This window comes from Coturnix japonica, chromosome 2, assembly GCF_001577835.2.
Source record: "Coturnix japonica isolate 7356 chromosome 2, Coturnix japonica 2.1, whole genome shotgun sequence".
NCBI classification, from domain to species: Eukaryota; Metazoa; Chordata; class Aves; order Galliformes; family Phasianidae; genus Coturnix; species Coturnix japonica.
This window is the reverse complement of record NC_029517.1, coordinates 79,266,855-79,279,010: the sequence shown is the minus strand read 5'-3', so window position 1 is coordinate 79,279,010 and position 12,156 is coordinate 79,266,855. Positions and strand designations below refer to the sequence as shown.

Sequence of the window (12,156 nt, the reverse complement as noted above, 5' to 3'; positions counted from 1 at the left end):
TGATCCTGACTCTCAAGGAAAAAGTAGGAGGAGGACCTGGCAAAGTTTGAAGCTGTTTCATCAGCTGAAGGAAGATAAAAGACCATTGTCAAAGTGACTGCAATTTCAGGTTTTGACTAGATTCATCACTACGCCTAACCTCCCAGTCTGCAGAAACATCATCTTTCACAGATAACTGCCTACAGTGTTCTCTCTTTTCCTGTCAAATTCAGCTCTTAGATTACTCATTTATACTCTTTTTTTTTTCATTTCTAGGGCAGTGTGTTCTTGTGTAGGACAAGCAGGAAGCGATCGGAAGCTGTGAGTGGCAGGCAAGGCAGACGCCTTGCTCCAAGCACGGCAGCTTGCAGGGGTGTGTCTGCTGCTCTCAGTGACAATGTGTGAGATTCATGATGCCATGCTGTGTTACCAGACCTGATGGGACCTTTGCCCCCATCTACTTTAAATACCTTAAAGGGGCTTTCTGTGGACCAAATTGTTTGGGAATATTCTTAAGAAGGGCAAAGTTGGAGGTTCCAGAACCTCTGTCAGCAAAGTACACACACATCAGTTCTGACCTCCTCTGGAGAGGCAGAGGGTGGTTCACTAGTGCAAGGAAGGAAGGAATATCCTTTTCAGTCATGCAGAAGGTAGGGAGCACACTACTTCTCTTGCCTGTGTTCATCTACAATTTAGCTAGGAATGAACATTAAAAAACAAAAGTTTTAATTTTCTTTAATGAGCAGCTTGGTATATTGTTATCATCTAATTCAGTTCTTCTACAAAGCTTCTTTCCACAAAACCTGTAATGCACGAGAGTGGAAGAGAGAGCCAGCCAACCCACCCACCAGCCTCAGGCGCTTCACAATGGAGTATATTCATACCTGCTGTCACAGTGCTGACTGTAGGGCAGAGCAGATGTACTGAAGCTAGTTTTAAATCAGTAAATATGTCCACCGGCATTAAAGCCTGCTAGTATGCAGGTTGGATATCAAGGGTTGTCTAGCCACAGCATTAAGGAGCCAAGTTTGCCCTCTCACCCAACTTCTCCAGCATGTTTCACAGCCTGGGCAGAGCTCCAGGCTGCTGTGCTCTGCCTGCCGGCTGTGCTGTGCCACGAGCCTGACAGACACAACCATCTATACACTGAATCTTAAGCCAAAAACTTGGCTGAACCTGGTGCAAAAATGCTTTTTCTTCAGGTGTTTTGGAGGAGAGGGATTGAAGCTGAATGCGCTAATGGTAGATGCAGAGTTGCTATGTAGCTATTTATGCCATAGCAGTTTATGCCTTTAATGCTTCCTGACCTCATTCCCTCAGGTGCTCATGGTTAATATTTGGAGAACATATAGGCCAACATCCTCCCAAGGGGAGCTGGGAACCCTGGGCAAGGAACTGGAGCCTGAACAGGAGGATGTGAAGCACCATGTGTGCACTTGGTCACAAGGTGCGAGAGCTCCCCTGGGGCTATGCACATGCCTCCTGCTAATGATGGCCCTGATCTACAGACCCCATGGCTAACAGCACAAAGAACTGAAGGCTGCATGCGGAGATGAAGCAAAATAACTGTGGCTTTCACTTGACAAGTGAGCCCTCTGCTTTACATCTCCCCTGACCAAGTCCAGTCATGCTGGGTGTAGCATCGTGCATTCTTGTCCCACGTGAGTTCCTTGCAGACATCAGGGGGGGCACAAGGTTTTCCTCTATACCTAAATGTATATACCTAAGTGTTACTCAAAATGATGGGGAGAATATGGGTTGCAAATGGGTTGAGAAATGAGGTAACAGGGTTTTGACAAGCATAAGTAAATTCCTCAGAGGAGCCAGATTCTATTCACCTTGTAAGCTCTACTGGACCCCTCATTTGTGGTATTTGTGAAATAACTACTGTTACGGTATGGCATTGGTAATAACATACAGGGCTCTTTTTATCTTATCACTTTGTCACACTGTCTTGGATCTTTGGCACGGAAACCCCCTTCAGTTCATAGGGAGCAGGGGGTACACACATTTCTGAGCTTTGTTTGGGTTTGAATAAAAATAGATTCTTTTGTTGCACTTAATGCATTTTGGGGTGCATTATTTGCTTTCATATAATATGACTATTGCAACAAGACCGTTTATCTAGTTACTGGTATAATGTTATTGAAAAACAAAATCTGCAAAAAGACATCGTTAAAAACTCTGTGTTGTTGTTGTTGGCCTTTGGAAACAAAATTTGTGGTTTATGTGCTGCTGCCATCTGGTGAGTATCTGCTGAAATGCCGCACAAAACTGAGCAGTAGCTGAATAGAGAGGTCAATCCCACAGCATCAGTCCAGTGAGAGGCATTTCTAGACTAATTTCTCTTACTGGAAAAACCGTTGTAGATGTGTGTATTGTGTTTGACCAGAAAATAAACATGAATCAGATCTTCTTAGCTCAGTTCACTTGCTCATCCATTCTGCAGCATGAAAAGTGAATGTTATTGTTGTACAGGAGTATTAAAAAGGGACTAAGTATTGACCCTTTCTTTTGCACTAAGTAGCACTAAGTAAAATGCTTATTTTCACAGATAACAGTCAAGAATCAGTTCATTTTTCTATGAGGGAACTACTTCCAACAGTAGGGAAAGACAGTATGGTTTTATTGCACACACACTGGAACTGGTATAAATAGCAACATTTACTTAACCAAAATGCTGAAAATTGTACAAAATAATTTCTTCTGGTGCAACAAGGTTCGATGGGCTTCAGAAAATCTGCTTTGCTGGAAAACATCACCAAATGGAGTTCTTTGTGCTTTATGGGAAATTCATATTTTCAGTGGATTTTATCAGACCTTAGCAGCCATATAATGGAGCATAATGCTTAAAGTTGGTGGTGCCTCTCCTGTCTGGGTAGCAAGAGAGGGGAGTAAGCTACTGCAGTTCTCTCATGGCGAGAGCAGACCACCAGTAACTGTGCCTTGTGGGTGACATATTCCTGTAGCACAGTCAGCTCTTACTACAGCATCCTTTTCTGAAATGCGGCAAGGCAGTGCAGTGTGTCTAAAGGGGAAGGATACTATTAGATACCCAAAACAACCTCATTTCTTTTTTGGAAGCACATTCATGTATTTTCAAAAATACATTTTTGAAACTTCTTGAACAGCTTTAGTATTAACGTCTGTGTTTGAGAAGCAAAACACAGAATGGATAGGGTGTAAGAAAACGTCCTTTCAGTTCTAGTACTTCTGTGAACACAGTGTAACTTTCATTCAACCTATTTCTTAACTGCAGTGGTTCTTCCATTCTTCTGTTGTTGATTTCAACTATTGCTGAATCCAAGTGTTTTTCAGGCCCCAGTCGGTGAGATATTTATGTGTGCACTAAACTCTGGGCATGGGAACATTATACATAGTCTTAAGCCAGAATCTAGTTTTCTTGCTGAACCTAACGTAAGTATTTAAGCTGTAATGATGCTAGTGCCTTGAGAGTTCTGTGTGAGGTTTCAAAGTGTCTTTGCTTGTATAGCTTAGAGAAAAAGTCAGATTAAACCCTTCAGACTTCTTTTTTCTTCTCAAAATACCCTACTACCCTGTAGCACCTCTGTGTTCTTTAGTCCCTGGTACAAATAGCTGTAGAAATGCTTAACCACATCAAGGTCCAGCAATATTTAAATGATTACAAGAATCTGAACAGTGTGGTGAGGCTGCAGTTGGTCATCCTGCTTTTTCCTATGACAGGAAGAGAAGCCGAAATTTTAATATGTGAATTTAAAATTCAAATTAGCATAAACGCTCTTTCATTCAAAGTTATTGTGCTTGTAATTCCCTAAGTAATCAAATGAGGTAGAAGACAAACACCAGAGAGCATCGATCAACATTAATTTGATTCAGTAGACGTGCAAAAAATATGGATAGTTTACAGTTAATGCAGAAGTTCTCATGGCATCTTTTCACATTGTGAGTATTCTCCTGGATAGAAACTAGAAAGAGGTTGTATTGTTTGCAGCCAAGTCCACAGAAAACCAGCTGCAGAGTATTCAAAGGAACCCAGAACTGCACTTCAGCACTTATTTTTTACTAATTAGGGAATATTCTTTCATTAGTGGTAAACCTAGGAGCCCAGGAGCTTCAGAAAGTTCCTGTACTGAAAGCTGCTGAAAATGGAAGCCACTGTATCTGCATGCAAATAAGGAGAGAAAGTCTCTTAATGAATTTGGATTGATCAAGTAAAGGGCTGGAAAGCTGTGGGACCTTTGGGATCTGGAAGGTATATACTTTCTTATGTGATACAAAACGAAGCAGAAACCTGATTAGATAGTTCCTGTAACCTATTTTTATTTAAAATTCAAGCAGAATAGAAATGGGATGCAAGAGCTGAACTATCCCAGTTCAATTAGCACAAAAAGGCGAAGAGCCAAGGTTTTCTTCACCAAGGTCTTTAGGGGCAATTCTCAGGTTTCCGCTTTCCAGCATAGCCAGATGTATTCTCCACACAAGGCCCAGAGTTGTAATTTTTAGCTCATAGTTGAATACTGGTCTGCGTCTCTACTTCTTCTCCAAACATACTTTATCTTTCCTTTGTGTGATTCTCTGCATGTATATGCAGAATCTCTACAGATTTGGATGTCTCTACACACTAGGAGAACTGTGTGGAGCTCCATGAATAATAAATATTTTGGTTCAGTGGATGAGCCAAATGATTGGGGAAAAATGTGATTTGGGTAAACTAGAAATGAAAACATGTTTTGCTTAACGTTCAGGCAATTTAACCCTTTTTTTTTTTTTTTTTCACCTTTCTCCTTTTGATTAAAAAATGTCAGATTTGTTTCAGAAAACAAACAACCAAATCAAACCAAACCAAACCAAATACATTTGAATGTGAAAGGAATATTCATGTAAATTTTGCTGACCCTTCCCTTTGTCTTATTGGCCAACTTGTATTCTTTCTTAAGATGCTCTTCCAGTTGCTGTAATTTCATTTAAAGAATTGCTGCTGTGAAATGGTGCTGACAGTGCTTTAGGTATCTAGCAACAGCATCCAGTCTGAACATGCTCAGAAGAACTGGCAGGGGGACGATTTGGTCATGAAAGGTCTAGACATTGTATGAATTCAAGCTATGGCTATCCTCACAATATACTACAGCCTGCCAAGAAAACTGTACTGTTACCATTGGCAAACTAGCAGCCTTTATAAAGAGGGAAACTCTGTTTCTCCACAGGATGGCATTAGACATGCTCTAATTTTCAGTCTCAATCCCTGTTTGGGACACTGGGTGGAAATGAAGTGAGAGATCTGCCCAGGCTTCATCCAAAGCAGTTTCCCCAGTATACAAATGCTGTCTTCCGTTATGCAAACATTACTTGAATCCGGTATGCAGACATTAAACCAAACTGTATTTAAATAGTTTGTAATTGATCTGCCTCAATTTGTAAAGGACATTGACTTTGATCGAGTTCTGACCCAGCCCACAGCACAGCACAGCTCTGCATTTCTCCTAGGAGAGTACTGTTCAGCTCAAAGTCCTCATGGGAGCACTTTGACAATTTCTTCAAAGCTTTTCACCTCACCTTGCATTGGAGAGCCATATTTTTTCTTACTAAGTCGTGGTTTTAATTCAGACTCCCATGGAAATCACAGAAATTTTGTCTGGCTATCAATGAAATGTTCTGTCTCATCTATTAAAAACTCCTTATGTTAATCTGAGTAGCTTTGATATAGCCTAGCACACTGGGTAGGCTCTCACATGTCAGTGTGGGATGCAGTGATTAAATTAGGCATCTGAATGTACTTGGAATAGATTGTCAGCACAGACCCTCAGAGACCTCACTTTACATGGAAAAAAATGGAGAATTTAAGCCTTTACTCTAGGAGTATTAGTTTATTACACATCTATCATGTATGTAGATGCAAATCAGGTGAGCCTAACTCAGATCACCTTCACTGATATGAGTGAACTGTTCTTAAAATGGTTCTGCTTCTACTATAAATTACTTTCTATTTTGCTTACACAAGAACTGTAGAAACTGGGTTAATTCTCAGAAGGGTCAGAAGATTCTATAATATAACCACTTTTAAATATATATACAGGCTTTCAGAGTGGTTTGAAACTTGATGTTTATTCAGTGAGAATGATAACAGCCAAACACACGACACCTACTTTCAGGGGAAGTTGAGCGAGACACACAGAGATCTTCCTGTAGTCTAATTGTAGTGCTGTAAACTTGATCTTCAGTCCTTTCTCCCAGCCTTTTTTTGTTTTCCAGGAAACATCAGCCCAGAGTGCACCATCACATACTTTGGTTAGTTCTCCAGCTAGTGCAGGAAACTATAAACGTGGGTGTATGGCTGGTTGTTTGTGATATATGAACACAACTGACTGTCCTGCTGAAGCAGATGCATTACAGTTATTGTAATGAATGGGCCAAACCTGGCAGGAGCCACCTGATTTTGACCAGATCAGATGATAGATTCTAACAGCACTCCTCTTCCATTTAAAGTTGTTCCTACAAGGAGCATTCCAGCTTCATAACCTGTGTGTTTTGGGATTAAAACAGTTACCTTGGAACACTAAATAAACAGACAGCGTGGTCTTCTAACTATGCAGATGTAAAGCTTGAAGAGGGTCTTTCTCTCATGAGACGTTATTTTGAGCCTCGCAGTGGTTGAAACCAGAGCAGCTGAATCTTTTCTACTTCTCAGATTTTTCCTAAGCCTTTATTTCTTCTTCTTTATGTTTGGAAAACTACAGGCCAGACCGACGCACTGGAAGCAACAGCTGGCAAAGATGCAAAGGGTAATTGAAACAGCTTTTGAAAAAAGTTCAGAGAATATGTAGAGCATTCTCCCTGGAGAATAGGCTGAGCCATGATGCTGTTTGTGGGAAACTGCAAGAATGAGTTTTGAGACCACCCACAAGACAGGCATTTTTCAGCAGGCTTCATTGCAGATTTTGTAATGTGTGAGATAGGAACTGTGTATTTCTCATCGGAAATCGGAAAAGTGAGTGATGTGTGGGTGATGCTACCAAGAGATAATGCAAGTAATTATTTTTTACAAAAGGTAAAATGTGGTTTTGGTTTTGCAGTTGCTGTCTACAAATAGATTGCATGATTTTCATCAATTTATGCCCAAGATATACCTAATCAAGTCCAGAGTTTCTTAATGTGTGTAAACATTATTTATAGACACGTTTTTGGGTTTTTCCAGTTCACACAAAGGAGAATTAATAGCTCATGTCTCAGAACTGCTTGAAGAACTGTCTCATTCTCATGCATAAAACCAGAAAATAAAAAGTGTTAAGACTCAGTAGTAGTTATGTATGCAGGGAAGAGGAGACATGTATCCAGAGAGTCTGCATCCATCCTGTTTCTTTTCTAGCACAATCCCTTAGCTTGCTTCCCATACTCTGGTTCTGTTTTTGTGCCAGCTATCTTAGAATGAAGGCGCTATGATCATAAATGTTATCTGAAAATGTGTGTTATCCAAGGGCTGAGAGTTAATTGGGATGTTCAGTATAACTGTGGGTTTACTCACTAGCATTTGTACTTTTGAAGAGGACTGTCTTTATACTGATGAAACTGGATAGCTAATGTTGTATAATTTAGGTGCAAATGTTGAAGTAAAAACTTATTTATCCAGATGATGTTGGTACTAGATTACAGATCTTCTCTGGAGTAGATCTAGAATATTTTTCTTTTGCTTTTATGTCTTACCATGCAATCTTATGTCATTTCTACTTGTTACTGTTCTTATTATTCTTGTTATATTGCCGAATCCCACAAAAAATCAACCAAGGTTCCTCAAAGGACAAACTGATCTAGTGAGACAGTAGGACAGCTCCATTCACCTGGCTGAAGCCACACAAATTACACATTGATGCGACTTGGCAGGAGCCAGTTCTAGCAACCAACTGTCAAAAGACAACATGCTTAGTGAAGGAAAACAAATGCCTGGATTATTTATAGATTACTTACATTGCATATGTTGTGCAAATATATCAAAAATGAAATCTGCAGCTGATGATTAAACTGGAGGATAAGTGAGCATCATCAGCAGTAGCTATCCTGAGCACATGTTATTATTTGTTCTGGTCATAGTGATATTGGAGCTTTCTGGGCAACAGCACCAGGGTCGAGAATGTTTCTAGAAGATGGTGAAGAAGAATATTTCTAGGAGGTGTGGCTGGAAAGCTGCCTGATGGAAAGGGACCTTGGTGTGCTGATGGACACTGAATATGAGCCAGCAGTGTGCCCAGGTGGCCAAGTAGGCCAATGGCATCCTGGCTCGTATCAGGAATGGTGTGGTGAGCAGGATTAGGGAAGTCATCCTGCCCCTGTACTCAGCATTGGTGAGGACTCACCTTGAGTACTGTGTTCAGTTTTGGGCACCTCAGTACAAAAAAGACATGGAGGTATTGGAGCAGGTCCAGAGAAGGGCAACGAGGCTTGTGAAGGGCCTGGAAAATCAGCCCTATGAGGAGAGGCTGAGGGAGCTGGGGCTGTTTAGTCTGGAGAAAAGAAGGCTGAGGGGAGACCTTATTGCTCTCTTCCAGTACCTGAAAGGTGCTTACAGTGAGAGCGGGGCAGGTCTCCTCTCACTGGTGACAGATGACAGGATGAAGGGAAGTGGACTCAAGTTGCACCAAGGTAACTTTAGGTTGGACGTTAGGAAACACGTCTTTACAGAAAGGAAATGAAAAGCACTGGAATAGGCTCCCCAGGGAGGTGGTTGAGTCATCATGCCTGGATGTGTTTAAGAGTCATTTGTATGCAGTGCTCAGATATATGATTTAGCAGAGGGTTTTTAGAATTAGGGTACTATGGTTAAGCTGAGGTTGTACTTGATGATCTTTGAGGTCTTTTCCAACCTGAGTAATTCTATGATTCTATGATTCTGGAAGTAGAAAATACACTTGAAGTGCCCCTGGTTAGTTCTGTATTTACTTTGGTCAAGTGCTGCTATTTGCTTTCTTTGTAATTTTTCTCATCTTTTATTTTCCCCAGCAGAAATGATGGAGACAAGAACAAGTAGCTGCCAGTCAGACAGCAGTGGGTTCATGGAAGAGCTGCCAGAACCCTTAGTACTACAAGTAAGGAATCAACAATATTAGTCAACGGGTCTATGAAAACTCTGTAACCTTGGCACAAGTAACAAAATGTAAAAATTCTTTTAAAAATCATGAAGTCATGAAAGCTTCATGGACACAAATTCATCCTCCTAGAGAACCTCAGGAGGCAAGAAGCATTCCCAGAGTTTTATCCAACTCTTCCACCAGGCTAATGCATGGTTAGATAAGAAATGAGACAATAGTTTTTGATTATTTGATTTGCTGGTATTTAAAGATGTATTTAAAGAGACTTCATGTGCAGAGATGTCCAAGACAAAATGATGAAGAGCAAATGTTTGCATTGGTAAAACAATGAGATTTCAATTCCTCTTTTTTTTTTTTTTTTTTTTCTTCAGAATGCATCTTTGTCAGTAAAGATGAATATTTTTTCTGATCTCTACAACCAGCAAATATCTCTGTCACATGCAACAGAGTTTCCTCTGTCAAATCAAGATTTCCAACAAAATCAAGATGATTGTGTTGGTGAAGTCTTCATCACAGCTCATGAAAGCATCATGACAGTATCTAGACCAACAGAAGCACACAGAGATCAGGGAGAAGAGATTTCCCTCCTGCCAGCTGCAGAAAATGGCAAGCATCAGGCCTGTAATGCTGAGCTGCAGAGTTGTGTCCAAGACAGATTATGTGACATGAAAGAATATAAAACTGAAAGACAGCATCTTGAAAAAGAGGAGTGCATAGAAGAGAATGCTCCTTCTTTTAAGGGTGGCACTCAAGATGAAGGAGAGCCTGTCTCATCAGAATTTCATTGTCAGTTTTATTTCAGTACAGGATGTAAAAACATGAATGCAGCCCTCACTGAATTGAGTGATGCAAACCCTGTATTCATCACTGAGAGCAAGATCAGAGATGATGATGAAAGTGAGAGAGGCCTTATGGAAGAGGACAGTGAAGTCACATGTCGCAGAGATGTCCACAGAGACTGTACAGAATGTGGTGAAGAACTGTGGTGGGGTGTGGAAGTGGTCATCAGAAATGGTGCCCTGCTTGCAGCAAAGGAGGAAACAAACAGGCAAAAACTTTTTAAAATGGGTGCTGATGGGAAAAAAATAAGATGCTCCTCCAGAAGGGGACTCCCAGAAACTCTGACTAAGGGCCTTGCTGCTCCAAGCTGCTCTTCACAAGTGCCTCCCCCATGCCAAGCAGAAGGGCCAGGGTTATGTTCACCCAACAGTCAAGAGATAGGGAGCACAAAGGAAATGTTAGGCACTAAGAAACCAGAACTGGGAGACCCTGTCCAAAACTGTGAAATGGCTCGTACTCCTCTGAGATCTGTTACTGTTCAGATGCCTTCAGGGCTGGAGTTTACCTCAAGGGTGAAGTGCATGAGGCAAAATCTTCCTTGCACTGAAAGCCTTGCAAAGGATGTCCATGTGGACTCGTCCAGGGTGTTAGTGCACTGCTCTGGGGTTGGTAGTCCCATATGGTCAGACCCAAGGGCTTCAGAGGACAGTGTGAAGCAGACCACTGACACTCCCAGCCAAACTGGAGAAAACAGAAAGACCGGGCAGCTGCCTGTGCTTTGCCCACCCCATAGCCACCTGACAAAATCAGCCTCCCTTGACACCATGCTCTCTGGCAAATATAGGCCACACCATTGCAGTGAAACCTCTGGAATGATGGGTGCACAGGGCAATCCCTGCTGCCACTACTGCTGCTGCCATTGCTGCTGCTGCTTATGGACATGTCCTGTGGCTGTTTCTCCCCATAGCCCCATGGGCTGCTGCTCAAACCAGGCTGCCAACAAGCTGCATGTCTTGAGGACACTGTCGTTCCTGCAGGAAAATGCAATGAGAAATCTTCCTCTGGTGAGTAGACTTCTTCAAATAATTGTGCACAATAACAGCTGACATGCTCACGTGCCAAGTGCACAAGCTTCCTTTCCCTTTCCTCATCTCTCACACTTGTTTCTTTAGTGAGACATATATTGGGAATATAACCTTCTGAGTCAAGCAGGGAAGCATTTCTTTCTAAACAAAAGTGGCAAACATATGTGTATACCTTCAGTTTTTTGGGACTGCTTATTTTCATAATGTTCATTTCAGTCTTAAAATGCTGAGAACTGAATGATAACGTTCAGGTTAAGTGAAGAGCTGAGACAAGGTTTGGTTTACAGCATGGGTTTCAGTCAGTTTGAATGACTTCCAGTGAATCAGCTGAATTGCAGTTACTGAGTAACTTCCTGCACTGCAGAAAATACAAGGTGCAATCCCCTTTTACTGGGAGCTACCTTAGGTTCTATTGCATAGTGTTTGCTAAATACAAACTGTGCATACCCAGATACATCAATGAGCCAGACTGTTTTAAATCAAAGTGAATGGCAACTTCTTAGTGCCTCAAACCATTTCATCATGGAAGAGTAGGAAGCTTCCATGAAATCTAGAGTTGCATTAAGACAATTTTTGCAGTAACAAGTCCAGATTTTTATTTCTTTGGTCTGAATTCCCTTGAGTTCCCAAAAGTTGTGAAAGACTCAGGGTGTGTTGAGGGAGAAGAGAACTGGGGAGGGTTTATGTCCTGAGAGAAATGTGGAAAGGAGCAACATAGACCCTGATAATTTGCAGGAGTTTCTATTTTTGCTCTTCTTTTTACACATCATAAGGTTTTGGAATCTGAACTGTTGTACAAATTGAGGAAGAAAATGGCTACACAGAAGTTTGAAAAAGTGAAACTGCAATTTTGTTTTGTTTTCTGCCCCATCACTGAATATATACATCAGCAGTGTTTTGTCTTTGAATAGTATAAGGAAAAGCATGCATTTTGTTAGCTACCTTGTTGCCACAAGATGGCAGTGAGTCAGTATCTTATGGCGGACTGGAAAGCTCTCTCACAGAATCACAGAATGATCTGGGTTGGAAGAGACCTCAAGGATCATGTAGTTCCAACTCTCATTGACTACTGTTCTCTCACTCTTCTAATGGGGGCTAAGTGGCGTTTTTTCTTACATAGTCTGTGTAGTTTAGGGAATGCGAGAGGAACAAACTTGCCCAGGATCCATTCTTAGGGGTATGGCTCCACATCCCAGTCACCATGCAATAAGCGAGTGAATTTACTGAATATTAGGCACAAGAGAGGTTGCACT

At 41.4% G+C, this 12,156-nt stretch overlaps 1 protein-coding gene across 6 annotated transcripts in view; it reads left to right on the top strand.

Annotated features, from left to right (window-relative positions):
* The window catches only part of ITPRID1 (ITPR interacting domain containing 1), an 80,312-nt gene that overhangs the window by 30,954 nt on the left and 37,202 nt on the right, over positions 1–12,156 (top strand). For 5 of the 6 annotated variants that reach the window (XM_032442570.1, XM_032442571.1, XM_032442573.1 and 2 more), the window contains 2 exons: positions 8,950–9,035; positions 9,410–10,882. In XM_032442570.1, coding sequence (XP_032298461.1) covers positions 8,950–9,035; positions 9,410–10,882 — 1,559 coding nt within the window. The remainder of the gene's footprint in view (positions 1–8,949; positions 9,036–9,409; positions 10,883–12,156) is intronic. The other variant, XM_032442572.1, reaches the window with a different exon arrangement.